Consider the following 18,486-nt stretch of genomic DNA (forward strand, 5'->3'; position numbering starts at 1 on the left):
TGTATAGTGTAGTGTGTAGTGTATAGTGTAGTGTATAATGTAGTGTATAATGTAGTGTAGTTGTAGTAGTGTAGTGTATAGTGTAGTGTATATATGTATAGTGTAGTGTGTAGTGTATAGTGTAGTGTATAGTGTGTAGTGTAGTAGTGTGTAGTGTATAGTGTAGTGTATAGTGTAGTGTATAGTGTAGTAGTGTATAGTGTAGTGTATAGTGTAGTGTATAGTGTAGTGTGGTAGTGTAGTGTATAGTGTAGTGTATAATGTATAGTGTAGTGTGTAGTGTAGTGTGTAGTGTATAGTGTAGTGTATAGTGTAGTGTATAGTGTAGTGTAGTGTGTAGTGTAGTGTGTAGTGTAGTGGTGTAGTGTATAGTGTAGTGTATAGTGTAGTGTAGTATGTAGTGTAGTGTAGTGTGTAGTGTAGTGTGTAGTGTAGTGGTGTATAGTGTAGTGGTGTAGTGTATAGTGTAGTGTATAGTAGTGTAGTGTGTAGTGTAGTGTATAGTGTAGTGTATAGTAGTGTAGTGTATAGTAGTGTAGTGTATACTGTAGTGTATAGTGTAGAGTATAGTGTAGTGTATAGTGTAGTGTATAGTGTAGTGTGTTGTAGTGTATAGTGTAGTGTGTAGTGTAGTGTAGTAGTGTATAGTGTAATGTAGTAGTGTATAGTGTAGTGTAGTAGTGTTTAGTGTAGTGTAGTGTATCGTGTAGTGTATAGTGTAGTTTGTAGTGTGTACTGTATAGTAGTGTAGTGTATAGTAGTTAAGTGTGTAGTGTATAGTGTAGTGTATTATGTAGTGTATAGTGTAGTGTATAGTGTAGTGTGTAGTGTAGTATATAGTGTAGTGTATAGTGTAGTGTAGTGTGTGTAGTATAGTGTAGTGTATAGTGTAGTGTATAGTAGTGTATAGTGTAGTGTACAGTGTAGTGTACAGTGTAGTGTATAGTGTAGTGTACAGTGTAGTGTGCAGTGCAGTGTACAGTGTAGTGTATAATGTAGTGTAGTGTATAGTGTAGTGTAGTGTATAGTGTAGTGTATAGTGTAGTGTATAATGTATAGTGTAGTGTGTAGTGTAGTGTATAGTGTAGTGTATAGTGTATAGTGTAGTAGTGTGTAGTGTATAGTGTAGTGTATAGTGTAGTGTATAGTGTAGTAGTGTATAGTGTAGTGTGTAGTGTAGTGTATAGTGTAGTGTATAATGTATAGTGTAGTGTGTAGTGTAGTGTATAGTGTAGTGTATAGTGTAGTGTATAGTGTAGTGTATAGTGTAGTGTAGTGTGTAGTGTAGTGTGTAGTGTAGTGTGTAGTGTAGTGGTGTAGTGTATAGTGTAGTGTATAGTGTAGTGTGTAGTGTAGTGTGTAGTGTAGTGGTGTAGTGTATAGTGTAGTGTATAGTGTAGTGTAGTATGTAGTGTAGTGTAGTGTGTAGTGTAGTGTGTAGTGTAGTGGTGTATAGTGTAGTGGTGTAGTGTATAGTGTAGTGTATAGTAGTGTAGTGTGTAGTGTAGTGTATAGTGTAGTGTATAGTGTAGTGTATAGTAGTGTAGTGTATAGTAGTGTAGTGTATACTGTAGTGTATAGTGTAGAGTATAGTGTAGTGTATAGTGTAGTGTATAGTGTAGTGTATAGTGTAGTGTATAGTGTAGTGTATAGTGTAGTGTATAGTGTAGTGTAGTGTGTAGTGTAATGTGTAGTGTAGTGTGTAGTGTAGTGGTGTAGTGTATAGTGTAGTAGTGTAGTGTATAGTGTAGTGTATAGTGTAGTGTATAGTGTAGTGTGTAGTGTAGTGTATAGTGTAGTGTATAATGTAGTGTAGTGTATAGTGTAGTGTGTAGTGTAGTGTATAGTGTAGTGTATAGTGTAGTGTATAATGTATAGTGTAGTGTGTAGTGTAGTGTGTAGTGTATAGTGTAGTGTATAGTGTAGTGTATAGTGTAGTGTAGTAGTGTGTAGTGTATAGTGTAGTGTATAGTGTAGTGTATAGTGTAGTGTATAGTGTAGTGTATAGTGTAGTGTGTAGTGTAGTGTATAGTGTAGTGTATAATGTAGTGTAGTGTATAGTGTAGTGTAGTGTATAGTGTAGTGTATAGTGTAGTGTATAGTGTAGTGTGTAGTGTAGTGTGTAGTGTATAGTGTAGTGTATAGTGTAGTGTAGTAGTGTGTAGTGTATAGTGTAGTGTATAGTGTAGTGTGTAGTGTAGTGTATAGTGTAGTGTATAATGTATAGTGTAGTGTGTAGTGTAGTGTGTAGTGTAGTGTAGTGTATAGTAGTGTATAGTGTAGTGTATAGTGTAGTGTAGTGTGTAGTGTAGTGTGTAGTGTAGTGTGTAGTGTAGTGGTGCAGTGTATAGTGTAGTGTATAGTGTAGTGTAGTATGTAGTGTAGTGTAGTGTGTAGTGTAGTGTGTAGTGTAGTGGTGTATAGTATATTGTAGTGTATAGTAGTGTAGTGTGTAGTGTAGTGTATAGTGTAGTGTATAGTAGTGTAGTGTATAGTAGTGTAGTGTATACTGTAGTGTATAGTGTAGAGTATAGTGTAGTGTATAGTGTAGTGTATAGTGTAGTGTATAGTGTAGTGTAGTGTGTAGTGTAATGTGTAGTGTAGTGGTGTAGTGTATAGTGTAGTAGTGTAGTGTATAGTGTAGTGTATAGTGTAGTGTATAGTGTAGTGTGTAGTGTAGTGTATAGTGTAGTGTATAATGTAGTGTAGTGTATAGTGTAGTGTAGTGTATAGTGTAGTGTATAGTGTAGTGTATAATGTATAGTGTAGTGTGTAGTGTAGTGTGTAGTGTATAGTGTAGTGTATAGTGTAGTGTATAGTGTAGTGTAGTAGTTGAGTAGTGTATAGTGTAGTGTATAGTGTAGTGTATAGTGTAGTGTATAGTGTAGTGTATAGTGTAGTGTGTAGTGTATAGTGTAGTGTATAATGTAGTGTATAATGTAGTGTAGTGTATAGTGTAGTGTATAGTGTAGTGTATAATGTATAGTGTAGTGTGTAGTGTATAGTGTAGTGTATAGTGTGTAGTGTAGTAGTGTGTAGTGTATAGTGTAGTGTATAGTGTAGTGTATAGTGTAGTAGTGTATAGTGTAGTGTATAGTGTAGTGTATAGTGTAGTGTGTAGTGTAGTGTATAGTGTAGTGTATAATGTATAGTGTAGTGAGTAGTGTAGTGTGTAGTGTATAGTGTGTGTATAGTGTAGTGTGTAGTGTAGTGTGTAGTGTAGTGTGTAGTGTAGTGGTGTAGTGTATAGTGTAGTGTATAGTGTAGTGTAGTATGTAGTGTAGTGTAGTGTGTAGTGTAGTGTGTAGTGTAGTGGTGTATAGTGTAGTGGTGTAGTGTATAGTGTAGTGTATAGTAGTGTAGTGTGTAGTGTAGTGTATAGTGTAGTGTAGTAGTGTAGTGTATAGTAGTGTAGTGTATACTGTAGTGTATAGTGTAGAGTATAGTGTAGTGTATAGTGTAGTGTATAGTGTAGTGTGTTGTAGTGTATAGTGTAGTGTGTAGTGTAGAGTAGTAGTGTATAGTGTAATGTAGTAGTGTATAGTGTAGTGTAGTAGTGTTTAGTGTAGTGTAGTGTATCGTGTAGTGTATAGTGTAGTTTGTAGTGTGTACTGTATAGTAGTGTAGTGTATAGTAGTAAGTGTGTAGTGTATAGTGTAGTGTATTATGTAGTGTATAGTGTAGTGTATAGTGTAGTGTGTAGTGTAGTATATAGTGTAGTGTATAGTGTAGTGTAGTGTGTGTAGTATAGTGTAGTGTATAGTGTAGTGTATAGTAGTGTATAGTGTAGTGTACAGTGTAGTGTACAGTGTAGTGTATAGTGTAGTGTACAGTGTAGTGTGCAGTGCAGTGTACAGTGTAGTCTTTAGTGTAGTGTATAGTGTAGTGTACAGTGTAGTGTATAGTATAGTGTAGTGTACAGTGTAGTGTATAGTGTAGTGTATAGTGTAGTGTAGTGTATAGTGTAGTGTATAGTGTAGTGTGTAGTGTAGTGTGTAGTGTATAGTGTAGTGTATAGTGTAGTGTGTAGTGTATAGTGTAGTGTAGTGTATAGTAGTGTATAGTGTAGTGTATAGTAGTGTAGTGTACAGTGTAGTGTACAGTGTAGTGTGTAGTGTATAGTGTAGTGTATAGAGTAGTGTATAGTGTAGTGTATAGTGTAGTGTATAGTGTAGTGTATAGTGTAGTGTACAGTGTAGTGTATAGTGTAGTGTACAGTGTAGTGTATAGTAGTGTATAGTGTAGTGTACAGTGTAGTGTATAGTGTATAGTAGTGTACAGTGTAGTGTACAGTGTAGTGTGTAGTGTAGTGTATAATGTAGTGTACAGTGTAGTGTACAGTGTAGTGTACAGTGTAGTGTATAGTGTAGTGTACAGTGTAGTGTACAGTGTAGTGTATAGTGTAGTGTATGGTAGTGTATAGTGTAGTGTACAGTGTAGTGTTTAGTGTATAGTAGTGTACAGTGTAGTGTACAGTGTAGTGTGTAGTGTGGTGTATAGTGTAGTGTACAGTGTAGTGTATAGTGTAGTGTATAGTGTAGTGTACAGTGTAGTGTGCAGTGTAGTGTATAGTGTATAGTAGTGTACAGTGTAGTGTACAGTGTAGTGTACAGTGTAGTCTACAGTGTGGAAGTGTCCGGCAAAACCAACTCCCTACCTCCTCGCTGGTGCCTGAAGGCAACGCTGTGGTGGGCGGTGCCGTTTGGTGAGGGGAGGAGCCAATTCCTGGCTCCTCCCCCCATGGCTTCTGTGTCCACCACAGGGGCTAAACGGGGGCTCTGGACGGGTGCCAGGGGCTGGTAACCCCTCCACCTTCAATCAATTACCACTAAACCACGAATAAAATATGTTAACTAATAAGCTTGTGCCGGAGGCCCCGGGGGGCCAGGCGTCTGTGACGTCTCCTGGCCAAACCCCAATTGGCGGAGCCAGGAGATTGAATCTCTACCCTCGGGGCTACTCCAGAAACAACGAAAAGCCACTACGGGTGGCCACGTGGAATGTTCGAACGCTCACTGCGGAGGAGAGGCTGCCGCTCCTCTGTCGGGAGCTGGACCGGTACCGCCTGGATCTCCGCGCCATTCAGGAGGTTCCGGTGGACCGGCTCTGGCTCCTGCCACCATGAGGGGTGGACAGTCCTCTACTCGGGGCAGTAGACTGCCAAACAACAGGGTGTGGCTCTTCTTTTGAGCAAAAGAATGAAGGGGGCATGAGAGCGTGGCGGTGAGGTGTGGGAAGCTGTAAGCCCCAGGCTACTTTGGGCTCGCCTTCCCATCGACCGGAGGCGAGGAGTGGTGGTCGTGGTTACTTATGCCCCCGCCGAAGATTGACTGTAACAACTACAGGGGCATCTCACTCCTCAGTGTGCCGGGAAAGGTCCTGGCAAGGATGATTCAACATCGCCTTGCCAGGCACGCTGAGGAGAGGCTTGCGGAGCCCCAATGCGGTTTCAGGAAAGGGCGGTCCTGCACAGATGCCATATTTTCTGTCCGTCTGCTACAGCAGAGGTGTAGGGAATTCCAGCAAGACCTACATCTCTGCTTTATTGACCTGGTCAAGGCCTGTGATACCGTCAGTAGGCCTGGGCTCTGGGTTGTTCTTCGTGCTTTTGGAGTACCTGACCCTCTGCTCACGATCATTAAGGACCTTCATGATGGTGAGCGGGCCCGGGTAAAACTACGTGGCCGGGAGTCAGAGCCATTCCCTGTACACCTTGGGGTGCGACAGGGATGTCCTCTGGCTCCCACATTATTTAACATCTATTTTGATCACGTAGTTTGTGAAGCCTTCTGTGGCTGTACCGTAGGAATTTTGTATCTGGTACCGATACGTGGACCCCCCCGAATGGAATATCTTCACCGGTTAGAAACATTTAGGCTGGCCTGCCTACGATCCATCCTGGGTTTAACCAGGCTGGATTGTGTGAGGAGCTCACAGATCGTTGAAAAATCTGGGCAAAGTCCCATCGGTGAGCTCCTCCAGCAGGCAAGGCTGCGTTGGCTGGGTCATGTAGCCCGCATGCCCAGCCACCGCATGCCGAAACAGCTTTTGTTTGGCCGGATCGAGGGGGCTAAGCGGGTGCGGCACGGGCTAGAGAAGAGATGGAGTGATGTGGTACAGGAGGACGTGGAGCTGAGTGGACTTGCCGATGACTGGTACCAGCGGTGTCAAGATCGGCCTCTGTGGAGGAGGCTCGTGAAGGATGCTACTGGGCAGTTGGAGGCAGTCGCCCTCCAACAACAACGGAGGGCGGAGGAGCGACGCTCACAACAACGAGCGGAGCGCCGGGTGGCTAAAGCACAGCAGGTTGGCACAGTAGGGGGCACAGGTGGTGCATCAGCCAGTCATCTCAGTCAGTCGACCCGTGGCACCTGGGTCTGCCCAGTGACCTCCTGCCAGCGGGCGTTCGACACTTCACGTGGCCTCAGGGTGCACATAGCCTGGCACAAGCGTCGTGGTGACGTCACCGCCACTTAGTGGCGAATGGCGGTTGTTGTTGTTGTTGTGCTACCTGTGTGAGCTTTGCCTCTGCTCTGTAGTGACCTCAACTCCCCTCCCCCTCCTCCACCACCACCACCATCATCACCACCATCAACACCATCATCACCACCATCACCACCATCATCATCACCACCACCATCATCACCATCACCACCACCAACATCATCACCACCATCACCACCACCATCACCATTACCACCTCACCACCACCATCCCCATCACCATCACCACCACCACCATCACCACCACCATCATTACCACCATCACCACCATCACCACCACCATCACCACCACCATCACAACCACTACCATCACCACCATCATCACCACCACCATCACCACCACCATCACCACCATCACCACCACCATCACCACCACCATCACCACCACCATCACCACCACCATCACCACCACTACCATCACAACCACCACCATCACCACCACCACCACCATCACCACCACCATCACCACCACCACCATCACCACCACCACCACCATCACCACCATCACCACCATCTTCACAACCATCATCACCACCGTCACCACCACTACCATCACAACCACCACCATCACCACCACCATCACCACCATCTTCACAACCATCATCACCACTACCACCACCATCACAACCACCACCACCACCATCATCATCACCACCACCATCATCACCACCACCATCACCACCATCACCACCATTACCACCACCCAGGTCTGTGCTGTTATGTTTCTGGCCCTCACCATCTTGGTGAATGTGAAACTCATCCTGGACTCACAACGCTCGGCAGGAGTCACCAGCAGAGGTGGTGAGTGAGTGAGTGGGTGAGTGGGTAGGTAGGTGGGTGGGTGAGTGAGTGAGTGAGTGGATGAGTGAGTGAGTGAGTGTGTGAGTGGATGAGTGAGTGGGTAAGTGAGTGAGTGGATGAGTGAGTGGGTGAGTGGGTGAGTGAGTGAGTGGGTGGGTGAGTGAGTGAGTGGGTGAGTGGGTGGTGAGTGGGTGAGTGAGTGGGTGGGTGAGTGAGTGAGTGAGTGGGTGAGTTAGTAGGTGGGTGGGTGAGTGAGTGAGTGGGAGGATGAGTGAGTGAGTGGGTGGGTGAGTGAGTGGGTGAGTGGGTGAGTGAGTGAGTGGGTGAGTGAGTGGGTGAGTGAGTGGATGAGTGAGTGCGTGAGTGAGTGGGTGGGTGAGTGGATGAGTGAGTGGATTAGTGAGTGGGTGATTGGGTGAGTGGGTGAGTGAGTGAGTGGGTGAGTGAGTGGGTGAGTGAGTGGGTGAGTGAGTGAGTGGATGAGTGAGTGGATGAGTGTGGTGAGTGAGTGATGAGTGAGTGGGTGAGTGGGTGAGTGAGTGAGTAGTTGGGTAAGTGAGTGAGTGAGTGGATGAGTGACCCACTCACCCTCTATCATCACCATCACTCCCACCCACCACCACCATCACCACCACCACACTCACCACCACCACACTCACCACCACCACCACCATCACCACCATCACCACCACCACCATCACCACCACCATCACCACCATCACCACCACCACCACCACCATCACCACCATCACCACCATCACCACCACCATCACCACCATCACCACCATCACCACCACCACCATCACCACCACCACCATCACCACCATCACCACCACTATCACCACCATCACCACCACCACTAACATCACCACCAACACCACCACCACCACCACACTCATCACCACCATCACCATCACCACCACCACCACCATCACCACCACCATCACCACCATCACCACCACCATCCCACCACCCACCACCACCACCATCACCACCATCACCACCACTATCACCACCATCACCACCACATCACCACCATCACCACCACACTACCATCACCACCACCAACAACACCACCACCACACTCACCACCATCACCACCATCACCACCCCACATCACCACCATCACCACCATCACCACCCCCACCACCACCATCATCACCACCACCCACCACCATCACCACCACCACCATCACCACCACCATCACCACCAATCCATCACCACCATCACCACCACCATCACCACCATCACCACCATCACCACCACCACCATCACCACCACCACCATCACCACCATCACCACCACCATCACCACCATCACCACCATCACCACCACCACCATCACCACCACCACCATCACCACCATCACCACCACCATCACCACCATCACCACAACCACACTCACCACCACCACCATCATCACCATCACCACCATCACCATCACCACCATCACCACCACCACCACCATCACCAACATCACCACCATCACCACCACCACCACCATCACCACCATCACCACCACCACCACCATCACCACCATCACCACCACCATCACCACCACCACCACCACCATCACCACCACCACCATCACCACCACCATCACCACCACCACCATCACCACCACCATCACCACCACCACCATCACCACCACCACCATCACCACCACCATCACCACCACCACCACCATCACCACCACCATCACCACCACCACCATCACCACCACCACTGTTGTCTGCAGGACATCACGATGAATGGTCTCCGGATGACAACGAGGCGATGGTGGAACCCCATGGTGGAGGTGATGGTGGAGGTGATGGTGGAGCTGATGGTGGAGCTGATGGGGTGCCGAGTAGCAGGAGGAAGACAGTGATGTTGGAGGTTTACTCGAGCAGATCTAAAGTCTACGTCACTGTTGATGGGACCACGGTGAGTGTGGTGATGGTGGTGGTGGTGATGGTGGTGGTGGTGGTGATGGTGGTGGTGGTGATGGTGGTGGTGAGTGTGGTGATGGTGGTGGTGGTGGTGAGTGTGGTGGTGGTGGTGGTGGTGGTGATGGTGGTGATGATGGTGATGGTGATGGTGGTGGTGATGGTGATGGTGGTGATGGTGGTGGTGATGGTGGTGGTGGTGGTGGTGAAGGTGGTGGTGGTGGTGATGATGGTGGTGATGGTGGTGATGGTGGTGATGGTGATGGTGGTGATGGTGATTGTGGTGATGGTGGTGGTGATGGTGGTGAGTGTCGTGGTGGTGGTGGTGATTGTGGTGATGGTGGTGATGTGGTGATGGTGGTGATGGTGGTGATGGTGGTGGTGGTGGTGGTGAGTGTGGTGGTGGTGGTGGTGGTGGTGGTGATGGTGGTGGTGGTGGTGGTGATGGTGGTGATGGTGGTGGTGGTGAGTGTGGTGGTGATTGTGGTGGTGATGGTGGTGGTGATGGTGGTGGTGATGGTGGTGATGATGATGGTGGTGGTGATGGTGATGATGGTGGTGATGGTGGTGGTGATGGTGGTGGTGAGGGATGATGGTGGTGCTGGTGATGGTGGTGATGGTGGTGGTGATGGTGGTGGTGGTGATGGTGGTGGTGGTGATGGTGGTGATGGTGGTGGTGATGGTGGTGATGGTGGTGATGATGTGGTGATGATGGTGGTTATGGTGGTGATGGTGGTGATTGTGATGGTGGTGATGATGGTGGTGGTGGTGATGGTGGTGGTGATGGTGGTGATGATGGTGATGGTGGTGGTGATGGTGGTCATGGTGATGGTGGTGATGGTGGTGATGGTGGTGGTGGTGATGGTGATGGTGGTGATGGTGTGGATGGTGATGGTGGTGTGGTGATGATGGTGGTGGTGGTGGTGGTGATGGTGGTGGTGATGGTGGTGATGGTGATGATGGTGGTGGTGATGGTGGTGATGGTGATGATGGTGGTGGTGATGGTGGTGATGGTGGTGATGATGTTGATTATGGATGATGATGTTGTTGATGATGATGTTAATGATGTTGATGATGATGTTAATGATGTTCATGATGATGTTAATGATGTTCATGATGATGTTAATGTTGATGATGATGTTAATGATGTTGATGATAATGATGATGATGTTGATGATGTCAGGTGCTGGAGGATGATGACGTTGACAGAGGAAGAGGCATCCACATCATTGTCTTGAACCAAGCCACGGTGATGGCATCACCAACACCACCAACACCACCACCAACACCATCACCATCACCATCATCACCATCACCATCACCACCACCAACACCACCACCATCACCACCACCACCACCATCACCACCACCACAACCACCATCACCACCATCACCATCACCACCACCATCAACATCATCATCACCACCATCAACATCATCATCACCACCATCACCACCACCACCATCACCACCACCATCACCATCATCACCACCATCACCAACACCACCACCATCACCACCATCACCACCATCACCACCACCAACACCAACATCACCACCATCACCACCACCACCATCACCACCATCACCACCACCATCACCACCACCACCATCACCACCATCACCACCACCAACACCACCACCACCACCACCATCACCACCACCACCACCATCACCACCACCACCACCATCACCACCACCACCACCACTATCACCACCACCACCATCACCACCATCACCACCACCATCACCACCACCACCATCACCACCACCATCACCACCACCACCACCACCATCACCACCATCACCACCATCACCACCATCACCATCACCACCACCATCACCACCACCATCACCATCACCACCATCACCATCACCACCATCACCACCACCAACACCACCACCACCACCACCATCACCACCACCATCACCACCATCACCACCACCATCACCACTACCACCACCATCACCACCACCACCACCACCACCATCACCACCATCACCATCACCACCATCACCACCACCACCATCACCCCCACCACCACCACCAACATCACCACCACCACCACCATCACCACCACCACCACTATCACCACCACCACCATCACCACCATCACCACCACCACCACCACCACCATCACCACCACCACCATCACCACCACCACCATCACCACCATCACCATCACCACCACCACCACCACCACCACCATCACCACCACCACCATCACCACCACCACCATCACCACCACCACCACCACCACCAACCACCACCACCACCACCACCATCACCATCACCACCACCACCATCACCACCATCACCATCATCACCATCACCACCACCATCACCACCATCACCATCACCACCATCACCACCATCACCACCATCACCACCATCACCACCACCACCAACCACCACCACCACCATCACCATCACCACCACCACCATCACCACCATCACCATCATCACCATCACCACCATCATCACCACCATCACCATCACCACCATCACCATCACCCACCCACCCCCCCACTCACCCCCCCCACTCACCCACCCACCCACCCCCCCACTCACCCCCCCCACTCACCCACCCCCCCACCTGCCCCCCACTTGCCCCCCACTTGCCCCCCCACCAGGCTAGCGTGATGTCACGGCGTGTCTTTGATGTCTACTCCCCACATGAGGATGAGTCTATGTTACTGTTCCTGGGGCTCGTGTCTCCAGGCAGGATACTCGTCTTCACTGTCAAGGTGGGCGGGGATTGGTGGGGGGATTGGTGGGGGGGTGACTAACTAAGTGACTAACTAAGTGGCTAACTAAGTGACTAACTAAGTGACTAACTAACTACTCCCCACATGAGGATGAGTCTATGTTACTGTTCCTGGGGCTCGTGTCTCCAGGCAGGATACTCGTCTTCACTGTCAAGGTGGGCGGGGATTGGTGGGGGGATTGGTGGGGGGGTGACTAACTAAGTGACTAACTAAGTGGCTAACTAAGTGACTAACTAAGTGACTAACTAACTACTCCCCACATGAGGATGAGTCTATGTTACTGTTCCTGGGGCTCGTGTCTCCAGGCAGGATACTCGTCTTCACTGTCAAGGTGGGCGGGGATTGGTGGGGGGATTGGTGGGGGGGTGACTAACTAAGTGACTAACTAAGTGGCTAACTAAGTGACTAACTAAGTGACTAACTAACTACTCCCCACATGAGGATGAGTCTATGTTACTGTTCCTGGGGCTCGTGTCTCCAGGCAGGATACTCGTCTTCACTGTCAAGGTGGGCGGGGATTGGTGGGGGGATTGGTGGGGGGGTGACTAACTAAGTGACTAACTAAGTGGCTAACTAAGTGACTAACTAAGTGACTAACTAACTACTCCCCACATGAGGATGAGTCTATGTTACTGTTCCTGGGGCTCGTGTCTCCAGGCAGGATACTCGTCTTCACTGTCAAGGTGGGCGGGGATTGGTGGGGGGATTGGTGGGGGGGTGGGTGACTGACTAAGTGACTAACTAAGTGACTAACTAAGTGACTAACTAAGTGACTAACTAAGTGACTAACTAAGTGACTAACTAACTACTCCCCACATGAGGATGAGTCTATGTTACTGTTCCTGGGGCTGGTGTCTCCAGGCAGGATACTCATCTTCACTGTCAAGGTGGGCGGGGATTGGTGGGGGGATTGGTGGGGGGGTGGGTGACTGACTAAGTGACTAACTAAGTGACTGACTAAGTGACTAACTAAGTGACTAACTAAGTGACTAAGTGACTAACTAAGTGACTAACTAACTACTCCCCACATGAGGATGAGTCTATGTTACTGTTCCTGGGGCTCGTGTCTCCAGGCAGGATACTCGTCTTCACTGTCAAGGTGGGCGGGGATTGGTGGGGAGATTGGTGGGGGGGTGACTGACTAAGTGACTAACTAAGTGACTAACTAGGTGATTAACTAAGTGACTAACTAAGTGACTAAGTGACTAACTAAGTGACTGACTAAGTGACTGACTAAGTGACTAACTAAGTGACTAAGTGACTGACTAAGTGACTGACTAAGTGACTGACTAAATGACTGACTAAGTGACTAAGTGATTGACTAAGTGACTGACTAAGTGACTGACTAAGTGACTGACTAAGTGACTAACTAAGTGACTAGCTAAGTGACTGACTAAGTGACTAACTAAGTGACTGACTAAGTGACTAACTAAGTGACTAATTAAGTGACTAACTAACTACTCCCCACATGAGGATGAGTCTATGTTACTGTTCCTGGGGCTCGTGTCTCCAGGCAGGATACTCGTCTTCACTGTCAAGGTGGGCGGGGATTGGTGGGGGGTGACTAAGTGACTAACTAGGTGACTAACTAGGTGACTAACTAAGTGACTAACTAAGTGACTAACTAACTACTCCCCACATGAGGATGAGTCTATGTTACTGTTCCTGGGGCTGGTGTCTCCAGGCAGGATACTCGTCTTTACTGTCAAGGTGGGCGGGGATTGGTGGGGGGATTGGTGGGGGGGTGGGTGACTAAGTGACTAACTAAGTGACTAACTAAGTGACTAACTAAGTGACTAACTAAGTGACTAAGTGACTAACTAAGTGACTGACTAAGTGACTAACTAAGTGACTAACTAAGTGACTAACTAACTACTCCCCACATGAGGATGAGTCTATGTTACTGTTCCTGGGGCTCGTGTCTCCAGGCAGGATACTCGTCTTCACTGTCAAGGTGGGCGGGGATTGGTGGGGGGATTGGTGGGGGGTGACTGACTAAGTGACTAACTAAGTGACTAACTAAGTGACTAACTAAGTGACTAACTAAGTGACTAAGTGACTAACTAAGTGACTGACTAAGTGACTAACTAAGTGACTAACTAAGTGACTAACTAAGTCACTATCTAAGTGACTAAGTGACTAACTAAGTGACTGACTAAGTGACTGACTAAGTGACTAACTAAGTGACTAACTAAGTGACTAACTAAGTGACTAACTAACTACTCCCCACATGAGGATGAGTCTATGTTACTGTTCCTGGGGCTGGTGTCTCCAGGCAGGATACTCGTCTTCACTGTCAAGGTGGGCGGGGATTGGTGGGGGGATTGGTGGGGGGGTGGGTGACTGACTAAGTGACTGACTAAGTGACTAACTAAGTGACTAACTAAGTGACTAACTAAGTGACTGACTAAGTGACTGACTAAGTTACTAACTAAGTGACTAACTAAGTGACTGACTAAGTGACTGACTAAGTGACTAACTAAGTGACTAACTAAGTGACTAACTAAGTGACTAACTAAGTGACAGACTAAGTGACTAACTAAGTGACTGACTAAGTGACTGACTAAGTGACTAACTAAGTGACTAACTAAGTGACTAACTAAGTGACTAACTAAGTGACTAAGTGACTAACTAAGTGACTAACTAAGTGACTAACTAAGTGACTAACTAAGTGACTAACTAACTACTCCCCACATGAGGATGAGTCTATGTTACTGTTCCTGGGGCTGGTGTCTCCAGGCAGGATACTCGTCTTCACTGTCAAGGTGGGCGGGGATTGGTGGGGGGATTGGTGGGGGGTGACTGACTAAGTGACTAACTAAGTGACTAACTAAGTGACTAACTAAGTGACTGACTAAGTGACTAACTAAGTGACTAACTAAGTGACTAACTAACTACTCCCCACATGAGGATGAGTCTATGTTACTGTTCCTGGGGCTGGTGTCTCCAGGCAGGATACTCGTCTTCACTGTCAAGGTGGGCGGGGATTGGTGGGGGGATTGGTGGGGGGGTGACTGACTAAGTGACTAACTAAGTAACTAACTAAGTGACTAACTAAGTGACTAACTAAGTGACTGACTAAGTGACTGACTAAGTGACTGACTAAGTGACTGACTAAGTGACTAACTAAGTGACTAACTAACTACTCCCCACATGAGGATGAGTCTATGTTACTGTTCCTGGGGCTCGTGTCTCCAGGCAGGATACTCGTCTTCACTGTCAAGGTGGGCGGGGATTGGTGGGGGGATTGGTGGGGGGGTGGGTGACTAAGTGACTAACTAAGTGACTAACTAAGTGACTAACTAAGTGACTAACTAAGTGACTAACTAAGTGACTAACTAAGTGACTAACTAACTACTCCCCACATGAGGATGAGTCTATGTTACTGTTCCTGGGGCTCGTGTCTCCAGGCAGGATACTCGTCTTCACTGTCAAGGTGGGCGGGGATTGGTGGGGGGATTGGTGGGGGGTGACTGACTAAGTGACTAACTAAGTGACTAACTAAGTGACTAACTAAGTGACTAACTAAGTGACTAACTAAGTGACTAACTAAGTGACTAACTAAGTGACTAACTAAGTGACAGACTAAGTGACAGACTAAGTGACTAACTAAGTGACTAACTAAGTGACTAACTAACTACTCCCCACATGAGGATGAGTCTATGTTACTGTTCCTGGGGCTCGTGTCTCCAGGCAGGATACTCGTCTTCACTGTCAAGGTGGGCGGGGATTGGTGGGGGGTGACTAAGTGACTAACTAGGTGACTAACTAGGTGACTAACTAAGTGACTAACTAAGTGACTAACTAAGTGACTAACTAAGTGACTGACTAGGCGACTAACTAAGTGACTAACTAAGTGACTGACTAAGTGACTAAGTGACTAACTAAGTTACTAACTAAGTGACTAACTAAGTGACTAAGTGACTAACTAAGTGACTAACTAAATGACTGACTAAGTGACTAACTAAGTGACTAACTAAGTGACTAACTAACTACTCCCCACATGAGGATGAGTCTATGTTACTGTTCCTGGGGCTGGTGTCTCCAGGCAGGATACTCGTCTTCACTGTCAAGGTGGGCGGGGATTGGTGGGGGGATTGGTGGGGGGTGGGTGACTGACTAAGTGACTAACTAAGTGACTAACTAAGTGACTAAGTGACTGACTAAGTGACTAACTAAGTGACTAACTAAGTGACTAACTAAGTGACTAACTAACTACTACCCACATCAGGATGAGTCTATGTTACTGTTCCTGGGGCTCGTGTCTCCAGGCAGGATACTCGTCTTCACTGTCAAGGTGGGCGGGGATTGGTGGGGGGATTGGTGGGGGGGTGACTGACTAAGTGACTAACTAAGTGACTAACTAAGTGACTAACTAAGTGACTAACTAAGTGACTAACTAACTACTCCCCACATGAGGATGAGTCTATGTTACTGTTCCTGGGGCTGGTGTCTCCAGGCAGGATACTCGTCTTCACTGTCAAGGTGGGCGGGGATTGGTGGGGGGATTGGTGGGGGGTGACTGACTAAGTGACTAACTAAGTGACTAAGTGACTGACTAAGTGACTAACTAAGTGACTAACTAAGTGACTGACTAAGTGACTAACTAACTACTCCCCACATGAGGATGAGTCTATGTTACTGTTCCTGGGGCTCGTGTCTCCAGGCAGGATACTCGTCTTCACTGTCAAAGTGGGCGGGGATTGGTGGGGGGATTGGTGGGGGGTGACTGACTAAGTGACTAACTAAGTGGCTAACTAAGTGACTAACTAAGTGACTAACTAAGTGACTGACTAGGTGACTAACTAAGTGACTGACTAAGTGACTAACTAAGTGACTAACTAAGTGACTAACTAAGTGACTAACTAACTACTCCCCACATGAGGATGAGTCTATGTTACTGTTCCTGGGGCTCGTGTCTCCAGGCAGGATACTCGTCTTTACTGTCAAGGTGGGCGGGGATTGGTGGGGGGATTGGTGGGGGGGTGACTGACTAAGTGACTGACTAAGTGACTAATTAAGTGACTAACTAAGTGACTAACTAAGTGACTAAGTGACTAACTAAGTGACTAACTAAGTGACTGACTAAGTGACTAACTAAGTGACTAACTAAGTGACTAACTAAGTGACTAACTAACTACTCCCCACATGAGGATGAGTCTATGTTACTGTTCCTGGGGCTGGTGTCTCCAGGCAGGATACTCGTCTTCACTGTCAAGGTGGGCGGGGATTGGTGGGGGGATTGGTGGGGGGTGACTGACTAAGTGACTAACTAAGTGACTAACTAAGTGACTAACTAAGTGACTAACTAAGTGACTGACTAAGTGACTGACTAAGTGACTGACTAAGTGACTGACTAAGTGACTGACTAAGTGACTAACTAAGTGACTAACTAAGTGACTAACTAACTACTCCCCACATGAGGATGAGTCTATGTTACTGTTCCTGGGGCTCGTGTCTCCAGGCAGGATACTCGTCTTCACTGTCAAGGTGGGCGGGGATTGGTGGGGGGATTGGTGGGGGGGTGGGTGACTGACTAAGTGACTAACTAAGTGACTAACTAAGTGACTAACTAAGTGACTAACTAAGTGACTAACTAAGTGACTAACTAACTACTCCCCACATGAGGATGAGTCTATGTTACTGTTCCTGGGGCTGGTGTCTCCAGGCAGGATACTCGTCTTCACTGTCAAGGTGGGCGGGGATTGGTGGGGGGATTGGTGGGGGGTGGGTGACTGACTAAGTGACTAACTAAGTGACTAACTAAGTGACTAACTAAGTGACTGACTAAGTGACTGACTAACTAAGTGACTAACTAAGTGACTAAGTGACTGACTAAGTGACTAAGTGACTAACTAAGTAACTAACTAAGTGACTAACTAAGTGACTAACTAAGTGACTAACTAAGTGACTGACTAAGTGACTGACTAAGTGACTGACTAAGTGACTAAGTGACTAACTAAGTGACTAACTAAGTGACTAACTAAGTGACTAACTAAGTGACTAACTAAGTGACTAACTAAGTGACTAACTAAGTGACTAACTAAGTGACTAACTAAGTGACTAACTAAGTGACTAACTAAGTGACTAACTAAGTGACTAACTAACTACTCCCCACATGAGGATGAGTCTATGTTACTGTTCCTGGGGCTGGTGTCTCCAGGCAGGATACTCGTCTTCACTGTCAAGGTGGGCGGGGATTGGTGGGGGGATTGGTGGGGGGTGGGTGACTGACTAAGTGACTAACTAAGTGACTAACTAAGTGACTGACTAAGTGACTGACTAACTAAGTGACTAACTAAGTGACTAAGTGACTGACTAAGTGACTAAGTGACTAACTAAGTAACTAACTAAGTGACTAACTAAGTGACTAACTAAGTGACTAACTAAGTGAATGACTAAGTGACTGACTAAGTGACTGACTAAGTGACTAAGTGACTAACTAAGTGACTAACTAAGTGACTAACTAAGTGACTAACTAAGTG

At 47.4% G+C, this 18,486-nt stretch overlaps 1 protein-coding gene across 1 annotated transcript in view; it reads left to right on the forward strand.

Annotated features, from left to right (window-relative positions):
• Positions 1 to 7,192: 7,192 nt before the first annotated feature.
• LOC116937156 (protein O-linked-mannose beta-1,2-N-acetylglucosaminyltransferase 1-like) overlaps positions 7,193 to 18,486 on the forward strand; it is a 119,038-nt gene continuing 107,744 nt past the window's right edge. The window contains exons 1-4 of the mRNA XM_076056844.1: positions 7,193 to 7,304; positions 9,043 to 9,230; positions 10,416 to 10,481; positions 11,867 to 11,980. Coding sequence (XP_075912959.1) covers positions 7,223 to 7,304; positions 9,043 to 9,230; positions 10,416 to 10,481; positions 11,867 to 11,980 — 450 coding nt within the window. The 5' untranslated portion in view covers positions 7,193 to 7,222. The remainder of the gene's footprint in view (positions 7,305 to 9,042; positions 9,231 to 10,415; positions 10,482 to 11,866; positions 11,981 to 18,486) is intronic.

The sequence above is a fragment of the Petromyzon marinus genome, chromosome 78 (genome assembly GCF_048934315.1).
Source record: "Petromyzon marinus isolate PM22_M1 ecotype Great Lakes invasive population chromosome 78, UKy_Petmar_22M1.pri1.0, whole genome shotgun sequence".
In the NCBI taxonomy this organism is placed as follows: domain Eukaryota; kingdom Metazoa; phylum Chordata; class Hyperoartia; order Petromyzontiformes; family Petromyzontidae; genus Petromyzon; species Petromyzon marinus.